A 25,396-nucleotide genomic window follows, 5' to 3' on the forward strand; every position below is an offset into this window, starting at 1 on the left:
TAAAATTGGAGATGCTTTTGCATTTTGCATTCAGAGTACTTCCTGTGCTCTGAGTCCATTTACTCCTACCAAAGGCACAGTTTTTAACAGACTTGATTTTGTTTCTCCACATTCATATAGTGTGTTTGGGATAGAATCACTGTAGTAACATTGATAGCAGCAAGAAATTAACAGCATTAGCCCAAAAGCAAGACAGAGAAAGCTATAATAAAGACAAAGAATACTCAGGTCATAGCAGCCTGAGAAGCACAGGTTCTTGTGGTTCCTGAGGGCATCAGTCTATAGTGGACACAAAAATTGATTTTCATATGTCTATCAGTCATCAGGAAGAGCTAAAATTTTTTACTATTTATTTTCTTTAAAAATATGGGAAAGTTGGTCGTGCATTTTAAATTTTCTTCAAAAGCAATTATAATTTGGCATTTATTTTAATTTATTTTAAAAAAAGATTTTATTTATTTATATATTTATTTGAGACAGTGAGGGAGAGAAAGAGCACATGTACAAGCAGGGAGGGAGGAGCAGAGAGAGAGGGAGGAGCAGACTTCTCTTCGATCAGGGAACTGGATGCAGGGCTTGATCTCGGGACCCCAGGATCATGACCTGAGCCAAAGGCAGGTGTTTAACTGACTGAATCACCCAGGCACCCCAGTTTGGCATTTATGTTTTAAAAGTCACCTGTGAAATGAAGGGATTAGACCAGAGTTTCATTTATGCATAAGATCTGCTTTATTAAGATATAATTCAGGGATGCCTGGGTGGCTTGGTTAGTTAGGCGTATGCCTTAGGCTGAGTTCATGATCCCAAGGTCCTGGGATCGAGTCTTACATCCGGCTCCTTGCTCAGCAGGAAGTCTGCTTCTCCCTCTCCGTCTGCATTCCACTCTCCCTGCCTGTGCTCTCTCCCTCTCTCCCTGACAAATAAATAAAATCTTTAAAAAACAAAAAAGATATAATTCACATGCAGTTCACCCATTTAAAGTGCACAATTAGGTGTTTTGTAGCGTATTCACAGAGTACAACCATTACCACGGTCAATTTTAGAACACTCCATCGCTCCCCACCCTGGAAAACTTATTGGCAGTCACTCCTTTTTGCCCCCACAACTCCCAAGGTCAGGCAGCCACTAATTTTTCTGCCTCTTACAGATGTCACATATTGGAGTAATATACTAGGTGGTCTCTTGTGATTGGTTCCTTTCACTTAGCATGGCGATTTCAACGTTTGTCTATGTCTCAATGCATATTAGTACTTCATTCCATTTTATTGCCTAATAGTACTTCACTGCATGGAGATAACATAGGTTATTGATCCTTTCATCAGCTGGGGACATTTGGGTTGTTCCACTTTCTGGCTATTATGAGTAATGCTGCTATGAACACTCACATGCAACTTTTTCTGTGGACATGTTTCCATCTCTCTTGGGTGTACCTGAGAGCGGACTTGCTAAATCATATATTAGCTTACGTTTAACCTCCTGCAGAACTGTCAGGCTGTTTTCCAAAGTGACTGCACTATTTTATATCCCCACCAACAGTGTGTGAGGGTTCGTTTCTCCAAATCCTCACCAGCACTTGGTGTTTTCCATTTTTTAAATTATAGCTGCTCCAATGGGTTCGAAGTGGTATCTCATTGTGATTTTAATGTGCATGTCCCTCAAAGAGCTCTGATGTCCCTCCAACACTCACATCCTGTGGTTTTAAACATTTCTGTAGGTTTGAGTATCATCTCAAGTTTAATGATAAGGTTCTTGTATGGTGAGGTAGTCTCAAGCTTATCTTTTTGATGATTATTGTGCCTATGAGGGAACCCTGCTTGGAGCTGCCATTCATAAATACTAAAGGATCGTTTTAAATGGTGTCTGGTCCTAGGACAGTGTGGATTTCACTCACAGCAGAGTTTTCACTCTTTCCTGATTGTTCTTCATCAATGGTCAGTCCTTGCAGACCCGAACGTAAGTGCTGCTGAGGGGGCGGGTTCATGGCCATATCCCGACTCTGTGCCGCAGTGCCTCTCACTGTCATAAATACACATTCATGAATCGGTGGCTCCCTCAGTGCGTACTTGCTCCCAGATTATTTGAAGAGGGTCTTGTGATCTCTTTCGTTCAGCTTGCAATGCCGTGTGAACGGTTGGCACGTCTTCCTCAGTCTTCACTCAGCTCGACTTCAAAGATATGCCAGACTTTCACAGTCAAGCTAAAGTGCATGAGCAAAGCCCATTACTGGTAGACCTGTTGTTCCGCCCGGTGGGGCCACCTAGCACACCGCAGTTCTCCTGGAAGCCTCCAGGTAACCACTGCCTCGTATTAAATGGTCGGTAGCATCCCTGGAGTAAGTATGTATGCTCTGGTGGCTTATCAAGACAGAAAGCTAAACCTCTCGGTGGTTTAAACTGGGATTTGTTTAAGCAGGTAATGAGATTGCCATCTTGAGCTTCAGCGCAGGGCATTAGGTAGCAGGAAGAGCCGTCCCTAGGTGGATGCGCTGTTTCGTTCTGGGTGCTGCAGTGATCACACTGGAGAGAATCACACAGGCCCACTGTACTCTTGTCCCTCAGCACGTGTCTGTAGGATTTTCTTTTTAGTCCAAGGGACTGTATTTCTGATGATGAAAGTGGTGTTATGAAAGCCGAGGACTACATGGAAGGTTGATACTCACCTTCTCTTGCCTCTATGGGGGCAGGACTGACAACTAACTTCTTGGTGAGAAATAGGGTCAATGTCCTGAACTGTCTGTATCTGTCCCCCTCCCCCGCGCCCCTTTCCTTGGCTTGACAGTGTTACTGAGCGCTGGGAGACAGTTTTCATTTCCTGTTTCACTGCCTATCATGTCTCCTCCTCAGGACCTAGGATAGAAATCCAGGGCTTGGCTGTGGGGATGATAGAAACAGAATGAGCTCTGTGGTCACTAGAGCTACATTCCTCCTCCTGTTCTGATTTTCTCTTGTAGGGGTGGCAGGGAGAGGCTCCAGGCCCTTGGGAAAGAAACCGCACTTCATTGAGTTGCTCAGGTTCTTGAGAAGGACGCTCAAGGAAAAATTTCTTTCACCTCATGGGTTTGACATTTTGGATTCCCTTATCTGTAGCTTCATTTTGCCCCTGCTTCCTCCTGGCCCGGGTTCAAGCTAAGAATACATTTATGGGTAACACCAGAATGGTGTTCTTTTTTCTCTCTTTCTCTCAAATCTTAACCTAAAAAAAAAAAAAGTAACACAGCTTTTATGTTGGTCTTTCTGTTTGTTGTTCATATTTCATGTGGTCTGTGTCAAGGTCGGCCCCATGGGTTGCGAATCAAAGAACATCTGCCTGCCTGCCCCGAATGCACTAGTATTGTGTCATGAGCTGCCTTCTTTATGGAGGAAGGCATGGTCACCTTTAACCTGGGAGTCACTGGGAGAGAGGAGCACACTGACAACACTTAATCACATGTGAAACGTTTCTAAACCCATGACAATGGGTTTAGTCGTGGGTGGATGATACCTGGAAATTCAAAAGCTGTATTTAAAATTTAAAAATCGCCTGCGGGCCTCATGGTATAAATTGCCCAATAGTAATTTCATTAAAGAGCAATTAGATGTGTTCAGGTCCCTTTGGGGAATGGGAGCGTCTGCCAAATCGGTGCTAGGCACCACACCAGCTTCAGAGCTCCCTCCCAGTTAAAAGCAAGAGTAACCCGTTCAAATTCTGATTTCTCACTTTTCAGTTGTGGTCTGGCTTCTTACAGCATTCATTTCGTTTCAGCTAGAACAGTGGTTTTGAACTTGACCGGTGAGAATTACAAACCCCACCCCACTGCGAAGGATTTTCTCCAGTCCTGCCTCCTCCTAGGCTCCAGGCTGTGGCCGGGGAGTCCATATTTTTAACACATGCCTTTGGCAGTTTTTAATAATGAGGCACAGTTGAGAAAGCATGTGGCTGAATATAGCCTGTCCTTTTTAAAAAATAAATGTCATTAAAATTTTGACTTTAAATTTAGTTGCACTAACTACTAGAATTGAAGTTGCTTTAAGGAAATAAAATTATAAACAAACCAGTTCCCCAGTTCAAATTGCAGATGCAAAGCAGACTCTGGTCTGGCATCTTGTCAGTTCTAACCTGGGACTGGATGTGGTGCAGAATGTAAACTGGGGCTAACTTCCGTGGACCCCACCCCCACCCCCCTCTCCAAGGAGCAGTTGGTTTTCATGTGCTTCTTCCTCCATATGAAATTCAAAGTTAAAAGTCTTTAACTCTTGGTATAAAGACAATTGTGTTAATATGACATATTACAACATTTTTTTTTGCCTTGAAAATTTGTGTGTTTTCTTCTGATTTTTAAAGAAATTATAATTTTTTCATGAGTGCCCAAAAAGGAGGCAGGTCCTAGGCACTGAGTGTGTTGTGTGTAGCAGAGCAGAGTTGGTGAAATCCCGGCCTTACTTCTGGTGTCTGATGGGATGATGCTTCTGCTGGCCTCAGACGTTCTGAAAGGAATCTTTGCTATTCTCTTTTTCACTCTTGTATATGAGAATATGATCAGGCTTTTTTTTTTTTTTTTTTTCAATCAGCTAAAGTTGATGGGAATTGGAGGCTATGCCAGTGGCAGGAGGGTTATTGTCACACAGGGATATGTGGCCTTTCTCACGGTGATCCTTTCCAGCAAACATATCTCTGCCATCAAGTGCGTTTACAGTGGCCAGGTTTAACCAATAGGTTTTGCTCTGACGATAGTGCAGGCAGGTAAATCAGGACTCCTCCTACCCTAAATTTCCACTGTCAAGGGTGTAACTGATGAAACAGCTTTGTTCTTGGGGGGCCTGGTGTTCCTGGTCACTGATAGCTTGTGCCTAGTGGATTTTATTAAGAGGCTTGCTCCAGGGAGAGTATGTCCTGAGCAGGGAAAGGGCTGTGGGGCTGGGGAATGCAGGCACATGGGTTCCTGGGGGCAGGACCACAGATCTGCTGTCAGCTCCCTGAAACAAAAGGAAAATAATTTCTTTTTCTTTTGCATCGTGAAGTGAAGTTTGTGATTCAGAATTCTAAAATAACTCTGATTATTGGGCATCTGGGTGGCCCAGTCAGTTAGGTGTCTGACCAGCTCAGGGTCCTGGGATTGAGCCCTGTGTCCAGCTCCCTGCTCAGTGGAGAGTCTCTGCTTCTTGCCCTTTCTCCCAACCCTTCTCCCCCTGCCCCCTGCTCATGCTCTCTCTCTCAAATAAACAAATAAAATCTTTATCCATAAATAAATAAATAAAATGACTTTTATTATTAAGATTAAATTAAATGCATTATTAAGATTAGGTTATTATAAGCAATTGAAAAGCATTATCAGGGGCACCTGGGTGGCTCAGTGGGTTAAGCCGATGCCTTCGGCTCAGGTCATGATCTCAGGGTCCTGGGATCGAGTCCCGCATCGGGCTCTCTGCTCAGCATGGAGCTTGCTTCCCCCTCTCTCTATGCCTGCCTCTCTGCCTGCCTCTCTGCCTACTTGTGATCTCCCTCTGTCAAATAAATAAATAAAATCTTAAAAAAAAAAAAAAAGGCATCATCAGAAAAGCCAGGAGAAAAAAATTACCCTAATCCATGACCCAGAGATAAAAGCAGATTACATTTCCACCTGAAGTTTCTAGTCTTGTCTGTGTTCGAATTGCTATTTGATTTTTATACAAAATTATAATCTTGTACACTGTAACACTGCATCACCTTCCCTTTTCACCTAACAACATATAATGAACATTTTTTTCACATCATTAAATGCCTTCCTACAAAATTATTTTAATGGTGGTGATTTGTCCCTTTATATTAATGGGTAATCGTTTTACTTAGTTTATTTAACCCATTCTGTATGTTTAGACAATAATTAATTTTCTCTCAGTAGTGGAAGTTAAGTGGCCTTTTAAAGATAAATTTTTGAATACATGCATAATTATTATTTCTTTAGGGTACAGTGGAACTGATATATTAAAGAATATAGGCAGAATCTGGAGCTTTTTTAATAGGTATTTCCAAAAAGCCCATGCTTCTATTCCCACCAAGTGCTATGTAAGTGCTTAGGTGTTTTTCCCGTTGACAGCTGGGGATTGCCATGTGACTAAAATTCAAACGAAGGGAACCTGGTGTGCGTGCATTTGAAAGAGAGCATGACTCAGGTTTCTTCGCATAGAATATTTCATGTTTAGCCGATTGCTCTGTGTGCGATAATTATGGGTTCCTTCTACAGTGTTACCGAAACCCTTTTATTAAATTTTACATTTACCACTTTCTTCAAAGTCCTTAAATAGCTGTTAGGTTTTTAGCTCTTGTTTTACACAGTTAAAAAACTATGGTTTTGGAGGACTCTGTGTGTGTGTGTGTGTGTGTGTGTGTGTGTGTTGAGGATGATGGGATGTGAGAAGTGGACACAACCTTGGTGATCGGTGAGCCCACTTCCAACTTACGGCTTAGTCAGTGGCTCAAGGAAGGAGCTTGCCCACGACCATCCTGTCTGTCTGCATGCTGTCACTGCAAGTGACAAGCTGCTCAACTCAGGCAAGTCTTGCAAAATGGGGAGCTTACTGGCTCATGAAACTGTAAATGGGTCCAAACTACTGGGACTGACCTTGGATAATCCTTGATCTTTCTGAGCCATAATTTCCTTATCTGCAAATAGGATGTTGGACTCGACCTAAGGTCCCTTTCACCTCCTAAAGTTAAATGTTTCTGTGAATATATTAGCAAAGACTACATTATACTACCAGCTAAATTTAGATATGGTGAAGAGGAAGCTTGGCCTCAGAGAACTAATTTTTTAAGAAATTCAGTTCTGTTAACACCCTCGAATCTAAGTTAACTAAGTTTTTTTTTTTTAAACGTGTAGAGGTCCTTAGGCAACTTGAACATAATTAGTATTCATGTAGCATAAAAATATCAGTGCTTTATTTTTTTTTTAAGATTTTATTTATTTATTTGAGAGAGAGAGAGAGAGAGCATGCACGAGCAGGAGGAAGGTCAGAGGAAGAAGCAGGCTCCCCGCTCAGTGAGGAGCCCAACTTGGGACTTGATCCCAGGACCCCAGGATCATGAACAGAGCTGAATGCAGACTTAACCAACTGAGCCACCCACAGCGCCCCCCCCAAATATCAGTGCTTTAAAAGTCCCATTTTCCCCTGTTGCTTATCCAAACCTAAAATACCTTTTCTACCCGTTAGTTAGCTCAACAGATCTATTTGTAGGGCTTCTGGGTGGCTCAGTCCATTAAGTGTCTGACTCTTGATATCGGCTCAGGGTCCTGAGATGGAGCCCTAAGTTTGGCTCCATGCCAAACAGAGTCTGCTTTTCCCTCTTCTCATGTGCCCCAACCCTTCCACTTGCACAGTCTCTCAAATAAATAAATAAAATGTTTAAAAAAATCTATTCTCAAGTAGTGGGGAAAGAAATTCAGTCACACTGTTCCCTATTCACAATTAGTTCACCAAATTCCAACTTGGTGGAACCTAGAGAAATGTATTAAACTGTGCAGGACAGCGACTGGTTGCTGAGTCAGACCTGTGCCCAGAGGTGCTAACCTTCCTCACAGAAAAAAATATTGGTGGATTAGTGAACTTTGCCTCACTGGGAATACCTTAAAGCTCTGGCCTGTTGTTCAAGAGGAGGTCAGGCTCCCTTGGCCCTTAAAATTGTTCCTTTGACTGGTAGGAAACTTTTTCTGCGTTGTGCTTGTTGGGGTTTTTTGTTGGTTTGTTTGGTCTTTGCTCATTGATGTTCCTTGGAGTTCACTGTGTAACCCTTGAAATTTACTGCGGGAAGCATGGGTGCCTCTCCAGTGTTCCAAAAAGGTCTTTAAGAAACAGGCTTTGTTTTAAAGCCACCGACTACCAATAAGACTTCTAAATATCTTTGCCACAGTATTTGGAATACAGATTTGGAATACAGGTTTTAAATTACTACCAGATTGCCAATCCTGGTTTGTGTTTGGAGAAATTTTTATTTTTTTTTTTAAGATTTTATTTATTCATTTGACACAGAGAGAGAGAGAGATCACAAGTAGGAAGAGAGGCAGGCAGAGAGAGAGAGAGGGAAGCAGGCTCCCCGCCGAGCAGAGAGCCCGATGTGGGGCTTGATCCCAGGAACCTGAGGTCATGACCTGAGCCGAAGGCAGAGGCTTAACCCACCGAGCCACCTAGGCGCCCCATGGAGAAATTTTTAGACAGAAATAAATGCAACAGGACCTATATACCTTTTTTTTTATTATTATTATTCTACATACCTTTTTATTAACGCTCAACAACCACATGTTTATCATTGAGACTGACAGTCCCTGGGTCTGGTTCTGCAGGAGAGGGACGGTTCCAGGGAAATAACAGATTTTTTTTTTTTAAGATTTTACTTATTTGGGGTGCCTGGGTGGCTCAGTCATTAAATGTCTGCCTTTGGCTCAGGTCATGATCCCAGGATCCTGGGATCGAGCCCTGCATCAGGCTCCCTGCTCAGCGGGAAGCCTGCTTCTCCCTCTCCCACTCCCATTCCCCCTGCTTGTGTTCCCTTTCTCGCTGTGTCTCTCTCTGTCAAATATTTTACTTAATTATTTTTGAGAGAGAAAGAGAGGATGAGCATGAGTAGGGGGAGGGGCAGAGGGAGAGAGAAACAGGCTTCCCATTGAGCAGGGAGCCCCAGGCGGGACTCAGTCCCAGGATCCTGGGATTAGGACCTGAGCAAAAGGCAGACGCTTAATGACTGAGCCCCATCCAGGTGCCCAATAGCCAGATTTTGATGGAGGACATATTAGTGAGGATAAATGAATCATCTGTGTGACAACCCTCAAGTCTCAGTTCCTTAGAACAACAAAGATTTATCTCTCATTCACATTATAAGCCCATCAAGGGGGTGGCTGGGGGCTCCATTCTGGCTCATCCTCACTCTGACCCAGATGAGGCAACAGTCATTATCTCGGGCTTGACTGGTCCTGGTTATAGGGAAGGTGATCTGAAGGGTCTCACCATGGCTGTGAGTGCTCTTGCCTGCAGGTGACAGACACTCGCCCAAGCACAACTCACCGACTAGAGTAGGCACGTTGCCCAGCTCAATTATAAAATGGCCAGGAGATGCAGTCTGACCCCATGGGCCTGGCAGGAAAAGAAGCAGAAATATTTGGGCAGCAGCACTAGTGACCACCACAATTTACTTTTCGGATTACCAGATAATTGCCTTGCAGGCGAAATACAGGCATTCCCGTCCCAAAGTAGATAGCCCCGAAGCGTCCCCCAGTCATGGCATCCAGATGATGGGCAGGGGGTGATACAAAGTGGTATTGACCTCAACTCTGGATATCTGTCCTCTTTAGCAGAAATGCTGAAGCAGTTCTGAAATCCGTCTGGGCTCCTTGACTTGTAGGTGGAGGATGTTTCTTTGGGTCTTGATCGTTATCTCGGAAAGCGGCTCCCCAGTCCATTGGTCTCTTCAAGCCTCGGCTTTTTCCAATAACTTCCTGAATCACAACTAAGGCAAGACCGAAGAATATGCCCTTTGTGGGAGCTGAGCCGCTTTCTCAGCTGACTTCAGAGGTTTGGGGGCTCGGGCATTCTCTGGCAATAAAACTCTTTTCAAAAGGAAGTAAGTTTCCTATCTATTTAACTCTAGTTTATTTCCATATGCCAAGGCCTCAGTCCTTGGCATACTTACGTTCCCTGGATGCCTTTGTAGTTTTGCTTCCAGCATTTCTTTATTGATTTAATTGATGATACTTTGAACCTGTCAGCCTTTGGTGGGAAGCCACACCTCTGGTCTCTTTTCCCCTGAGGTATTCTAATTGAAAGAATTAACTAAGAGCCCATGATTTTTTTTTTTTTTAAGATTTTATTTATTTATTTGACAGACAGAGATCACAAGCAGGCAGAGAGGCAGGCAGAGAGAGAGGAGGAAACAGGCTCCCCGCTGAGCAGAGAGCCCAATGCAGGGCTGGATCCCAGGACCCTGGGATCATGACCTGGGGTGAAGGCAGAGGCTTTAACCCACTGAGCCACCCAGGTGCCCCAAGAACCCATGATCTTAACTGCACCTTTGCTTGGAGATGTTGTAACCCTCTCACAGTGTTAAGAGTGTGAGAGCCTATTCTCTTCCTTTGAACCTCACCCCACAGCTAAGTGCTAATTGTCCTCTCTTATGCAGAGCCTTTCTAGTCTCTGGATTTCATTGCTTATCTGTTGGAGAAGAGAAGCAGCTGCTTTTTCCAACTCTCCAACTCTCCAACTCTAACTTGATGGACCCTATTCCCTCTTTTTGTTTGTAAACCAGCCAGTACTTTCTGAGTGCACGTTTTTTTTTTTTTAATGGTAAATTCCTTTTTTATTTTTTTAACTTAAATTCAATTAATTAACATAGCGTGTATTGTTAATTTCAGAGGTAGAGTTCAGTGATTCATCAGTTGTATGTAACACCCAGTGCTCAGTCATCACATGCCCTCCTTAATGCCTATCACCTAGTTACCCCATCCCCTGGACTGTCCTCCCCTCCAGCAACCCTCAGCTTGTTTCTGGGCGCACCTTTTAAAAATGCAGCCAACAGGGATGCCTGGATGACTCGGTCAGTAGCTCACACAGCCCTTGATCTCAGGATTGTGAGTTCAAGCCTACTTTTACAAAAATAAATAAATAAAATTTTAAAAAATAAAATGCAGCCAATAGTAGCCAACATATGCTATTAACATTTGACTTTCAATCTCTTCCACAATATCTACTAATTCTTCAAGTATATTATCTGCCTTTCAAGTTATCATACATGATGGTTTTATCAAATGTTTTGCCAGCCTCCAAAATCCATTTCCTCCCTCTCTGCTGGCTGAACTCCTTTGTTGCTGTTGAAGTCACTCCATTTCAAGTAGCAGTCAGGTCAGGGTCTATTGCAGTAACAGGCAATACCCAAGTCTGGTGGTTTAAAGAACAAAGGTTCATTTCGTGCTCATGCTGTATGTGCATTGAAGACCCGCTCTGTCTTCACTCCAGGACCTAAGCTGATAGATCAGCCAACATGTGAAATGCTTCCTGCACAGTGGGAAAGCGCTGTAGGGTCTTATGTCTCTAATGAAATGTTCTGGCCTGGGAGTGACGATCTATATGTCATGGGCTCACCATTAAAGCAGTGTTCCTTCAGCATTGTTTTTGGGCTCTGTCTTGACTCATACTAATCTAGTTGCTTCTCATAGCTATATAGTATTCCATCATATAAGTATATTACTTTTCATTTACGTACTGATGGATGTCTACAGTGTTACCAGCTTTTCATTGCTAAAAATTGCTGCAGTGAACATCTTTGTGTATGTTTCCCGGTGCACCCTTGCAAGAATTTCTTTTATTCTTTTATTCTTCTTCTTTTATCCCTTTTATTCTTTACTATTATGATGATTCTTTATAATATGCTGAGGGAAGGGAAAGTCCACTGCTTATCTGTAGCACCTTGTTTGATGAATGTTGGCTTCTTGTTTATGCACAACTCACTATGGTAGGAACCATCTAGAATGAGTAAATCAGTTGTCAAAGTCTTCTTGGACCCTTTAAGCCATGTCTTCTGCTGAACATCTTTGATGAATATTCTAGAAATTCTTTTAAAATGACATGTGATGGAAGGAGTAGAGGGTGAATGCAGACATTCTGTATCTAGAACCAGCATCACTCCCGGCAAACACAGAACAGACTCTTATCAGTGGTTCAGCTGAATTTATCAAAGCATTTGGACATTCTGGATTAAAGAACACACGAGTTATGGATGATAGCTGCACTGGGATGTTCTTCCTTCCCCTTGTCTTTTATCTCCATCCAGGGCTTATGGTTGGGAAGTGTAAGATTTAGGTAGCTCTTAGTATCAGGGAGATGAATAAAACTGTGCATTCAGAAATCTGACAGTTTCTATAAAAGCATTGACATGGGAATAGAAGAGCATTTTTTTTTTTCATGAAGTTAAGAAGTGAACACAGGTAAGTGAAAGCTGTTTCTTCTTTTTTTTTTTTTTTAAAGATTTTATTTATTTATTTGACAGAGAGAGATCACAAGTAGGCAGAGAGACAGGCAGAGAGAGAGAGGAGGAGGAAGCGGGCTTCCTGCTGAGCAGAGAGCCCGATGCGGGACTCGATCCCAGGACCCTGAGATCATGACCTGAGCCGAAGGCAGCGGCTTAACCCACTGAGCCACCCAGGCGCCCCGTGAAAGCTGTTTCTATTGCAATTTAAACTAATGCAGTGTTCCAGTCTTTATTCCCTTTTACCTTAAGCAAAACTGCTAATATAACTGAATTTTCAGAACTCTACGCATTTTCCCACTGTTTTGTTGGGTTGCCAACAAAAGCTTTGAAATGAGCAGGAGGGGAAGCAGGAAAGACAGCAGGATTCTAAATAACTTAACAAAATGTTTAGGTGTCCCCTCTCACGTTTTTAAAAGTGAGACCTCTTTGCAGTTGCTTGTACTTAACCAATAGCCAACCAAATAAAGGGACTCTTCATTTCCGAGGTCTGGTGACAGCTGTGACTGAGTGAATACTGGGTTTCGACTACAGAACTAGATTATTTCCTGGGTTTCACACAGCTTGTTCTGTCGATTCTGTGCTGGGACGTCTCCTGTTTTCCATTGTCACTGAACTTTTTTTCTTTCTTTCTTTTTTACTTCTGCATGTACTGAATGATCTGAGTGTAGAATTTTCTTCGTCCCCTCCATTAATCTCTCTAGAGCCTCCACCCATACAGCCAGCCCTTCCTGCGCCCCTGCTAAAGATATTAATAGCCTGGAGGGAAGAGAGCCTTCTCTATCTTTCAGAAGGCTCATATCATCTTAAATATAGGGTTCTCCCTTCCACCTATTTTCCTACCTTCCAGCCATCCTCCCCCTCCCCCCAAACCACACAGGGTAAATAAATGATTTATTTGTACTTCTGGGCATCTTTTAATTCTCTCATTAACAGAAGCTTAGGAATAGCCGGCAGCTGGTATAGATCTCATTCATTCTTTTCAACAGCTGCCCAATAGTCCGTGGTTTGGAAATAATAAACTTTGTTGAACAGTTTTCCTGTTCACTTTGTTTTCAGGTTTTTGTTTTTATGTTTTTTTTTTTTTCTTTTTGAAGTTTTTATTCATGTAAGTAATCTCTACCCCGAGTGTAGGGCTGAAATGCATGAACCAAGAATCACATGCTCTTCTGACTACGCCAGCCAGGTGTGCCTGTTTTGGTATATGTGCTGCCGAAGCAAGCACAGGTGCCCCTGTTTTTGTTCTTTTTAAATTTGGCCGCTGTAAAGGGTACTGCAGTGAACATTCTCCCCCCACCCTTTTTTAATTTAAAAATCAGTTTAGTTAACCTATGGTGTATTATTAGTTCCAGGGGTAGACTTTAGTGATCCATCAGTTGCCTCTAACACCCAGTGCTCCTCATATCAAGTGCCCACCTTAATGCCCGTCATCCCGTTTTCCCACCCCCCACGCACCACCCTTCCAGCAGCCCTCAGTTTGTTTCCTAGAGTTAAGAGCCTCTTGTGGTTTGCCTCCCTCTCTGTTTTTGTCTTATTTTATTTTTCCTTCCCTTCCCCTGCGTTCATCTGTTTCGTTTCTTAAGTTCCACGTATGAGTGAGATCCTGGTATTTGTCTTTCTCTGACTGACTGATTTTGCTTACCTTAATACCCTGTAGTTCCATTCATCTGTCGGTGGACATCTGGGCTCATTCCATACTTTGGCTGTCATTGCTGCGATAAACATTGGAGCGCATGTGGTCATTCGAATCACTGTGTTTGTATCCTGTGGATAAATACCAGTAGTGCAATTGCTGGGTCATATGCAATGAACATTCTTATACTTATCCTCAAATACTAGTGCTTTTTTTTTTTTTAAGATTTTATTTATTTATTTGACAGACAGAGATCACAAGTAGGCAGAGAGGCAGGCAGAGGAAGAGAGAAAGGGAAGCAGGCTCCCTGTGGAGCAGAGAGCCCGATGCGGGGCTCGATCCCAGGACGCTGAGATCATGACCTGAGCTGAAGGCAGCGGCTTAACCCACTGAGCCACCCAGGCGCCCCAATACTAGTGCTTTTTAAGTATGGTCCAGGAGAGGGATTAGCTGGGTTAAAAATGTATGTGTACTTTTGATTTTAATAGGTGCTGCCAGAGTTCTTCCAGATGATTAGCCTAGCAATATTCCAGAAACTTCCCCCATCCTGTCCAGTAGTAGGTGTCTTTCTTAGGATGGTAAGAATGGATTATACCTGCAACACTGATTGCATAGCCCAGGCACCTGTTGACATGCCAATAAAGTATTTCACTAGAGATTTAAACGGGGGTTCTGGCCAGCCTACAGGATTGGGGGTAGTTGTAATTTATATACATATATAAATCATATATATATATATATTTCTGAAAGAATCCATAGGAAGTTTAGAGTAGGGAGAGAACTGGAGACCATTCTGCTGCAATTCATTTCTTTCACATTAAGGGACTTGAGACCCAGAGAGGTGGAGGGAGTGACAGTGAGCTGGTTATTGACTGCTATTTATTGGAAGCAGTTGTGAATCCGGATTTTAGGTTTGACCTAAAACTGCTTCCAGTTTTCTATTATCTCCTGCTAGGACAAGCAAGCTCACCAACCTGCACTGTGGGATTTGCTTCGCAAACTTCCGCAATTACAGTAGGACATTGGCAACCTTGGTCTTGTCCATAGAATCTGCTGCTCTTAATCTTTCGGGGAGTTTGGGGTTTTAGCTACACTTGTTAAGAGTTACTGCTTCCAAGGGTGGAGCTGCTGGCTTGGATTACAGCTCAGATGACCGCAGGGAAGCACTGGAGAGAAACACTGCATGTACAGGGATGGCTTCTTACTATGTACCTCTCCCCGGACCCTCCCCACCTGACTGATGAAGAGGGCTAAGAAAAAAGAACTGCCGGAAGTCTCCCTCATGTTCCTGGCCATATTCTCTGTGTTGGACAATACACAACTTGAGTAGGGCTCGGATGGATGTTTCTCCAGGGCTGAATAGAATAAACTCCTGAAAGAAGTCATTTGAGCTCCCTATATCTTTAAACTCAGCTTTAATATTCCAGTTTCACATTTTGTCCATGGCGTCTGCTGAGGGAAATGAAAAGGGAGACCCCGGATTTTGCAGTCTCATTTGGGTTTGCTCTGTGTTCATCGCAGAGCATCTGACAGCACAGTATTAACTTTCTAAGTCGCCTCTAAATGAAGTCGGGGTTCAGGGAGCTCAGCCTGTTCTTATAACAAAAAATTATTATGATGAAATTAATTCTGTTATAGATAAGCATCTCAAGCAGATTTGCTACATATATTCGTATATATATACATGTAATGTACACGCACATACACACACGCGCACACTGTTGTCCCCAAAGGTATACCTTCATGTTGGAGACCTGGTCGGGCGCCGTGCTTATTGCTGGTCTTGCCTGTCAGAGGCCATGTTTCTTCTGGTTTAATAGTTCCCAAGCCTGCAGAATGGTACCACGAGGGAACTTTCAGAAAATACTCATGCCCAGGTTGCAGCCCTGAATTAAATCAGAACAAGTGGTAGAGGAGATGAATCGGGATGCTAAAGGTGATTTCTAGCCCACAGCTGAGTGGAGGACTCCTTAGCAGGCCATTTTGAGGTGAAGAGAGTGTCTCTGATTCATGAAGAAAGAAATGAGCTATGACAGAAGCTGTTCTCTTTAGAGTTATGCCGCCGTAGGGTCATCATCTTTCGTAACCCACTCACTTCCTCCTTCCTGCCTCTTCTGTAGGTTAAAGTAGTGGACTCATGTCTTGCAGAATGAGCTTGTGGAGGCAAAAATTGAATGCTGTAACAGTTGTCATTGAAAAGTGCCCTAAGAGTGCACCAAGTGGGTTAGAGACCAGCACACCCTGTGGTACACCTAGCACAGCCAGTTTTTCCCTTGGTGTTGGAACAGATGGCTGTTTCTTTGGCCGAGATACTGATAAAATCGTTAGCATTTGGGAACCATGGAGTATGCAGATCTAGATCTTTAAGAACTGGAATTGTACTCAGCTTGGGAAGGCACTTGAGCCCTGAGAAACCCTGGGAATTGAGACGGGCCTAGGGGCCTAGTCCTGTTTTTCATCTCAGGCTCAGAGCCAGACTCTGAACAGAGAATGGGCACAATCATGGGCGCCATGTAAATGGGGAATGTCTCCTTCCTTGCCTGTTTCTTCTTTTAGGCACATAGAGTTGATGGTAGGGGCATTGGATGTTCAATGCACATGCCAGATGTGACACCACTGCATTTCGTGATCAGATATGCAGAAATTGAGCATCTTGTTAAATGCATAGAATTCAATAGTACTCTCCTTCTGTCTTCTAGCATTCCCCTGGTTCGGCATGGATATCGGTGGAACACTGGTTAAATTGGTCTACTTTGAGCCAAAGGATATTACAGCCGAAGAGGAACAAGAGGAGGTGGAGAACCTGAAGAGCATCAGGAAGTATCTGACCTCTAACACGGCTTACGGGAAGACGGGGATCCGAGACGTCCACCTAGAACTGAAAAATCTGACCATGTGTGGGCGCAAAGGGAACCTGCATTTCATCCGCTTCCCCAGCTGTGCAATGCACAGGTTCATCCAGATGGGCAGCGAGAAGAACTTCTCCAGCCTTCACACCACTCTCTGCGCCACAGGAGGCGGGGCGTTCAAGTTCGAAAAGGACTTCAGAATGGTAGGGCAGCTCTGTGCTCCTTAAACAACAAAACGGCCTCTCAGAGAAGGAAAGGAAGCCTCTCCCGTGTCCATAATCATGGCTTCTCATGTGGAAGAGCTAGACTGGAGCCTTGGGGCTCCGGACTGGTTCACATCCCCTCTCTGTGCCTCAGTTCCCTCCCGTGTCTAGATAGTTCGTACCTTATAGGGGAGTTCCATGCAGGATTAAATGAGGAAATACGTACTTGGCACTTAGTAAATGCTCATGAATATTAGCTATCGTCATCATTTTTGTTACAGTTACTGCTGCATGATATGCTAAAGATAAGATGGTATCAGTCCCTTTCTGGAGTATTTAAGAGTTTTCCGCTGGTTTTTACTACAGTGCTGTGAAAAGCGTAGTCATCATTCTGGTTCTGTCAGCCCCTCCGGAGAGGCTTCCTATAAATCCTATGAACAATGACGACTGCTGCCTACCTGTTGTTGGCTCTAAGTGTCTTTTTTGTTTTGTGACTGTACTTTAGAAGTTTTGTTCCAAACAAAAAGGAAACATTTGGTTATTATTCATAGGTGGCTTCCTTAATTAGTGAGGAAGGTTTTAGAAGTATGGTTTTAAGTGTTTAGAATAATGCTGTCTTCTGCGTGGCCGTCCGTACCAGCTCTGCACTGCTTGTGTACTTTTCACAGATCTGGCTACGTGGAGGACATGGATGAGTAAGATAGCTCCTGTTTCTCTTTATTTAGTCATTTAGCAGCTGTGTGGTTCAGTTTCCCCATCTCTACAGTCAAGATAATCTCTCTACTGTCCAGCCTCAATTCACAGGGAATAAATATCAGAAAAAAGTGAAATAAAAGATACAGAAAATAAAGAGAAAAAAAGGTTAACTAGGTCCAACTGAGTGTTAGAGAAGAAAGGGTTGGAAGATTTGGGGGTGAGTCTTGCCAGAAAGTTGAAAATCTAGTGAGATAAGTGGTAAAATACATTTTTTCAAAGCCTGGCGTGCCAGTTGATGCATTCTGTCATGGAACTAGTGTACTCCAGTCTTACTGTAAAGTCTTATCATTAATGAAGAAGTTAATGAAGCAAACTAAGTAGTTTCCAGGAAAGCTGGCAGTGGAGTCCTAGCACAGTGTCCTGGGTGAGACCGATGATAAGCAGGGTTTGGCTTTTTTTTCTGGGTCCCCTTTCCCAGCCTGTCCGTAGAATTTGATGCTGCCTAAGTGGTCTGTGGCATCTTTTTCCCACCAAAGGGGCCCAATGACCAAAGAGTTTTGAAACTGAAAAGGCGGAGATCCAGGGGCATGAAAATTAAATTTGAGTTCATAGTTGGAAGAACATTGAACCTGAATTGTAGTGTTACCTCTGTGTTTTACTAGCCAGATGACTTTGGGTGAGGCAGATCCCTTCTGGGGCCCGTGTATTACCATCTGCAAAAAGGTGGCAGTAAAATAGAAGACAGAGGAGTTCTAGGACATCAGAACACAAGGTCACCTTTGGAGACCAGGAAGTACAGCATTTTTGTGCTTCCTGGATAAAGAAACTAAAGCTAAGGAAGGATTAAGGGACTCTAGTAGTTCCTCCTCATAAGAGCGGGGGTGTCAGCTCAATTCTGACTCAGAAGAGTACGCTGACCCAGCCGTAGTGCTGAGAACTCTCCAGGTCACCCTATCTGGACATCTCCACTAGGGAACCTGAAGAACCCAGGTGACCCCGGGGTATTTTTGCAACAATCCTCAATGCCTCCATTCCTCCTTGGGGTAACGGACGTTCTGGGAAAATGTTACTCAATGGATGTTGGCTGTGAGCAAGTGTGTTTCTCAAGGTTCTGAGCTGAGAAAGGTCATATTTTATAATAACCAAGATAAGGAAGCCTCTGCTTCTTCAGGCAGGCTGCTGGAGCCTAGTGGATAGACTGGAGCCAGGAGCAGGTCCAGAGGATTTGCCCAACAGCCTGGCCAACTAGGGGCACACATCCGTGAAAGAAAGGAAAAGGGCTGCCTTCTGTTTCCACGTTCAGTCTCAGCCAAAGTCAAGACAGAACGGATCTCTTCCCGTAGCCTGTCAGTCCGTTCGCTAAGTGATGTGCTCTTATCCTTCCAAAGTGTGGCAGTGGGGGATAGGTTGTCTCATCCTCTTTCCTAAGCCTCTGTTCACTCACCCAGTAAGTGTTCATGTGCTCCTTCTGTGCGCCAAGTACTGTTAGGAACCGAACAAAGCCCCTTGCCCTCCAGGAGCTTATATTCTAGTGTGGGGAGATGGTCAGTAATTAAGCAAATGAATATGGAAGTACAGAATATACCACTATATCTCATATCTGTATACCTGATACATGTTATGAAGGAGGAGGGAGCAAGGCATGGAGGATCGGGAGGGTTGGGAGAGTTTTAGCGCAGTGAAGTGACATTGGAGCAGGAACCAGAAGTAATGAAACAAAGCAGACCAGTATCCCAGGAAGGATGTTTTAGGCAGAGGAAACAGTAAGTGCTAAAACCCTTAGGTGTGCTAAATCCAAGCTCTTCCCTCTTTTTCCAGAATAGAAAAATAAAACCTGGTTGTAATCTTGTAATATTAAGCAATCTGACAAAATAAAGCAGTGCATGTATGTATATATATACATCACTATATATGTATGTATGTGTGTGTATATATATATATATATGTATGTATATATATACATACATGCATATATATGATTTATATTATATATTATTATATATAATATATATTATAAAGTCCTGTCATTGTTATTATATAAAATCACTGTTTTTAATATAATATAGCTTTGCAGACATGTGTTTTAAAAACCTAAGTAATTAGAGCTAATTAAAAGATATTCAGCAGACCCTGAATAGTTCATAATTATTATATCTAATGACTATATCTTTTTCCTTTGTAGTAAATATACTTAAATCCGCAGATAATGTCAGCTAGTCATCACCCAATTTTGAATGTATAAGAAAGCGCTATAAACTGCGAGACAAGCATTGTTAGACCCCATGTAGAAGACTTTCAACTGACCAAAGCTACATTTCTTGTTTCCTTTTCTTTCTCTTTCTTTCTTCCTTCCTTCTTTCCTCCCTCTCTTTCTCTTTCTTTCTGTCTCTTTTTCTCCCTTCCATCCTTCTTTCCTTGCTTCCTCTCTGCTGCTTTGAACATTTTAGGATTACTGTCACAAATGAACTTTGACTGGCAAAAGCAAGCCTTCTAAATTAATGATACACCAAAATGGACACAAAAGAAAAACTTAGTCTAACTACAGATGGCCTAAGAAAGTGAGAAGACCATGAGGAATCCCACCATTGAAGAAGGTGGTCCTCAGGGGGAAGACTTGGCTATCCCCTGTCTCTATTTCTGTGAGTTTTGTTTCAAAGAACCCACCAAAAATACTGTAGGTACCAAATCTAATATTTTCATCCACAACTACACTTCCTAACTTCAACAAGAGTATTCTTTAAAATGCAAAGTATTCTAACAATGGAGAATGTATAGGGGGAAGAAATCATCCTTTTTATCCACCTAGCTCTTTATTATAATAGATACTTTTCCTTGTGAGTTTTGTTTGGTCTAAGACTAGCTTTAATTAGAAGCTAGAAGTGACTCTTTCAGTTACTTTTCAAAAAAGACCTATCCTCTAACAAATAGGATGTAATAATCGTATTTGGTTGGCTTGAGATTTAGGGAACAGGAAAGGATCTTCTGGTGGCTTTATGATACTTTTCTCAAGGTATGAGCACTTAAGAATTGGCCTTTCTTAAGCCAGAAATCTCTAAGGAAACAATCTAGAAAAGTTAAGAATAGGGGGAAAAATTATCAGGAGGAGGGAGGTTAGTTGTGGATATGTGAAATTCTAAGTCTACGGTAGACCATTCAAGAACATTTATTAGATTGGCTCCGATTATGAATCCAGGGACTGATTCATGGCATTGAGGCAAAGTGAGGTTTGGTAGACAATGTCATTCTCCGTTTGGGTCTGGCTTGACCCTCGAGCGCTGGTCTGGGGTCTCTTTATCATTGGGCTCAGGGAGGAAGGAGCCATCTTTGAGGTTTTGTCTATTTCTCACTCACAGAATGTGTTTGAAATTCCTCTCTCTTGGGTCTTCTAGGTCTCCTTGGGGAAGAGAAAAGAGCCCTGAGTGAAATTTGTAATTCAGAATCAACTATTTTATAAGCAAATTATTCTCAGTTTAGTAAGATAACCTTTTCTGCTACTTCCAATGATTTATGGAGCCAGTGTCCTCAAAAGCACCTTAGGAAGTGTAAGGTATCATATAGATGTGTATTTTATTCATTTCTGAAATATAATGTGGTGACTTATATCTCAATTACAGGGGAGCAGTGTAACTGGTTTAGGGGAAGGTCCATAGAATAGCCTCATAGGAGTAACTATGGAATCTCTTGGGATGGCTTTTTATTGTTTCACCAGATTTATCTATTTAACTCTTTATTTAGTATTTTTGACAGACTGAGCTGAAGCACATATGGACAACATTTTACAGTTGTATCCTGAACATGCCTTGTGTTTAGGAACCATATTTTTTCCCTAGTACTAATAAACCAGAATCACTGAATTCCCTCCATGAATTAGAGTCTTCAGTGTGGAAATAGTGCTTTGACTAGTGGACTAGCACATTTCAACTTGAGATAAGAAGACCCAAATTAGTTTACTCCTCATGTAATTAAAATCCATATGTATAGTTCTTTTTTTTTTTTAACATTTTATTTATTTGACAGACAAATCACAAGCAGGCAGAGAGTTGGGGGGCATGGAGGAAGCAGGCTCCCCACTGAGCAGAGAGCTTGCATACGGGACTCAATCCCAGGACCCTGAGATCATGACCTGAGCTGAAGACAGAGGCTTAACCCACTGAACCACCCAGGCACCCCCCCATATGTATAGTTCTTTACAGTATCCAAAAACATTTTTACAGAGGTGTCTCATTTGATTCTTGAAGGTAGCCCTCTGAGTTAGCTAGGGCAGGTGCTGTTAGGGACAGTATGTGATCTTACCCAGTGTCTGTTCTCACTGGGGTCACAGACTCATCCCAGTTCTTCAACTCCTACTACTGTGTGGTCCAAGGCCCAGCAGCATCAGCATCACCTGGGATCCTGTTAGAAATGCAGTCAGAAACTCTGGGAGTGGAGCCCAGCCATCTGTTTCAACAAACCTTCTGAGTGTTTCTAATGGCCCCTATAATTGGAGAATTCCACTGCACCCACACACTTCCTTGAGTGACTTTAGTACTAGGCACAATCATGTTAGTTCATCGTAGTTGTAGTTTGAAAGTTTTTTCTACTCTACTTCTTGGAATCCAGACTAGGTCACTCAACCACTGACCCCCAGTGATATATTTCATCTGCAAAATGGGTCCTAATAATAATAGCTTCCTTGCCTGAAGTCCTGCAGATGAGATCCATGTAGTTTTTTATTAGCTTCCATTATTTATACAGAGTTTATTTGAGTCTTAGGAGAAGCTGAGGTTTGTTGCTTTTATATTTGGGGAGTGGTTTAAGCTTAATGATTTAGGAAGTAGCAAAACCCATATTTTCTGAAAGTGCTTAGGAGACTTAGAAGCAGTGGGGTGCTGAGGCCAGTTCCTACTGGGTTAAGAGAGCCCATTGTGTGCATGTCTTCCCATCTCTTGTGTTCAGTGACATTATGCTGATACCTTGAAATTAGCCATTGTGGGGGCACTTATAGCACAGAAATTGGTGAATGTTATAAACCAGGGTTTTGCTCCCCCAGAGCTGGTTGTTAAACATTTACCAGCATACCTTGGTTACAAGTTATGTTCACATGAGCTATAAACTTCATCTGCATGTTTGCTGAATCTGATATTCCAGATCTGTCATCACTTAGGACCCATCATAGAGATCAGCATTTGAATGCATATAAAATTAATAGGATGGAAGTCAGCATCAACCTACAGATATGTTTGGTTGGCTTGCAATAGTTAAAAAAAAATTTTTTTTTAAATAGCTCTCAGCTAATTAATTACGCTGAGCTCCCATTTTGACTTGGCGACAATGGGCTGCAGGTGAATTGTAAATCTGCGTGTATTGTCCTCTGTGTGTTCTATTACTTGACATCTAGCCCAGGGCTTCACTCTTTTGTGGTTGTAGCCATTTGCTTTTGCTACTCCTGATAGAAAGAAAACCAAGCCCAGAGACGTTTCTCCATAGCTAGGATCTGAACATGCTAAACGTTGCAGAGTCCGCTCAATCGTATTTACCAACTACAGAGTGTAAGAAGTACTTCCCATCTTGTTCTGAATTTCAGATGGCCTGTGTGAATATCCCAGTAATGATTTGATTCAGAGGTTACATTTGGGAGCCTGGACTTTTCTCTGGATGGTGAAGACTTTTTAAGGAAGATCTCTGTAGGTCTCAATGAAAGAGATGAATGTTCCTGTTTCCCAGTTTGGGAATGTAAGACCCAGGCTTCAGAAATAACTATACTTCAGTAAAATGTATAGCAGAGGTGTCTGTTTGCTGCTGACACTGTATTTGGAATTGAATTTGATGAGCAAGGTGAGATAACAGTGTTTCCTTTCAGATCAAAGTTGTGTGTGCTTAGTGTATTTACCTGGAGAGGTTTTTCTTTCTCCACAGTATAGGTTCAGGATGTCCAGCCGGACACACAGGTGTCTCTGGCTGTGTTTTTGATGTTGGCCCCCGGCATGGGCGGTCGATATTGTTGATGGATCTCTGATTAATTTTTAAGCAGGTTAACCCACAGCCCCATGACTGGCTGACGAAATTGCTACTTTTCAGTTTGGTTTGATCCAAGAAGTGATAACTTTCCCTGTCCCACTTAACAACTGTTTATTAAGCAATTATTATGGGGTGGGCTTTGAGCATGGTGCTCAGGGGGACCTGATGAACCAGAAAACCAGACAGAATGTGATTAGTGCTGTAAGTGGAAGAGGTTAATAGGTCTGAGAAATGGATAGGACAAAGACGCTGTTGTGTCTCACTACCGTCTTTCAGGTCTCCAGGTAGTTCTATACCCAAAGTATTACCCCCTTAAAACATGTGTAATTATTTGCATCTCACCCAAAATTTTCTCTGGGTAAAAAAATGAAATGTTTGGAATCATTTATAAGATAGATTTACTTTATCAGCTAGTGTCATTTTGGATGATGGTTTCTGGGGACCTCCTTTCTCCTTGCTAGATGGTATGCTGTCCAATTCATGAATCATTGACTAGAACCAATTAGATTTTTAAATTAAAACAAAAACAAAAACAAAACCCAGAATGATTGTTTCTTTGTATCAAGAAAATTGTACCACCTTGCTGGTAACCTAATTCTGCTCTATAGGCACAGATTTAGTGGAGTTCGTTGAATGGGAAATTCAGATGAGTGATGTGAAGTCAAGAGTGTTCTTCCAGCTCTTAACTTTTGTAATGAAGATGATGCCTTTTTGGCAAATTTTCTAAGTATAGTACTGGTTTAGGTTGTTTCCAGATCCCAGAAGCAGTATGCATTATGAAAACGAGAAGAATAAGGAGCCCCTGGGAGTTTTTTGCTAGTTGTTTCATTTAGGGAAAGTTATTTAAGCTCTGCAAGTCTTAACCATAAAGTGAGGATAAAATATCTACTTAGAGGATTTTGTGAGAATTAAATGACCTAGTTCTTCGTGTATAATAAATAATAAATACTGGCTGTTATTTTCTTAAAGATATTTCTTTAAGAATTTGAGTTAGAGGGTGGCTGGGTGGCTCAGTGGGTTAAAGCCTCTGCTTTCGGCTCAGGTCATGATCCCAGAGTTCTGGGATTGAGCCCCACGTCAGGTTCTCTGCTCAGCAGGGAGCCTGCTTCCCCGTGGCCCACCCCCCGCCCCCCGCCTGCCTCTCTGACTACTTGTGATCTCTGTCTGTCAAATAAATAAATGAAATCTTTAAAAAAAAAAAAAAAAGAATTTGAATTAGATCTCCATTGGTTCAGTGTCATGTTGGGGATCATTAGATTTATTATTAATATTTTGTTGTTGTTGTTGTTGTTACTGTTCATGGGAAATGGTCATCAACCCAGACATCTGGATCAGCAGTGATACTACTTTTGGGGACTGTGAATTAAACTTTGAAGGATACAAGATGGCCATTCTCCCCTAAGGCTGTCCCATACCCTACTCAACCCCATTTACTTTTTTTCTCCCTATATCTGGGAGAATAGGAGTTTTTGTGTCATAGGAGCACATAAAGCAGCCAACATATTTTGAGCCCTTTGTGCATATATTATTATTATAAAATCTTTATAACAACACTGTACGGTGGATAATATCCCCATTATACAGAAAGGCAACTGAGATCTCTCAAGTTAAATAACTTGCCTCGTGCCCCTCTGTTAAGTGCTAGAGCTAGAATTCAAAGCCAGGTCTATCTAACTGCAAAGCCCAAGCCTGGGAAAAGCAGAGTTGGGTTTTGTGGGCTCAAAGGTGATTGCCCCCAGGTCCTGGCTCACCATGCCTTGCTCAGGACATGTATGGGCAGGTGTGGGGTTTTTCCTGTTCTCAGAACATTCTCACTCTTCTCCCCCTGTGGGAGAGCCCTGGTCTTAGTGATACCCTGTATTGGTTTCCTGTGGCAGCCCTAACTAGATACCATGATAACAGAAACGTAGTCAGTTATAGCTCTAGAGGTGACCAAAATCAAGGTGTGGGAAAACCATACCTCCTTTTGTGGCTCTTGAGCAGATTCGATTTGCTTCTTCCAGCAGCTTCTGGTGGCTGTGGGTATTCCTGGGCCACTGGTGGAGTACGCCAGT

At 42.6% G+C, this 25,396-nt stretch overlaps 1 protein-coding gene across 11 annotated transcripts in view; it reads left to right on the forward strand.

The window, feature by feature from the left end:
* The window catches only part of PANK1 (pantothenate kinase 1), a 109,528-nt gene that overhangs the window by 69,784 nt on the left and 14,348 nt on the right, over window positions 1-25,396 (forward strand). For all 11 annotated transcript variants that reach the window (XM_013054754.2, XM_013054755.2, XM_045068466.1 and 8 more), the window contains one exon: window positions 16,297-16,649. In XM_013054754.2, the coding sequence (XP_012910208.1) occupies window positions 16,314-16,649 (336 nt within the window). In that variant the 5' untranslated portion in view covers window positions 16,297-16,313. The remainder of the gene's footprint in view (window positions 1-16,296; window positions 16,650-25,396) is intronic.

Source organism: Mustela putorius, unplaced genomic scaffold (assembly GCF_011764305.1).
Source record: "Mustela putorius furo isolate JIRA1106 unplaced genomic scaffold, ASM1176430v1.1 tig00003909_pilon_pilon_pilon, whole genome shotgun sequence".
Classification (NCBI taxonomy): Eukaryota; Metazoa; Chordata; class Mammalia; order Carnivora; family Mustelidae; genus Mustela; species Mustela putorius.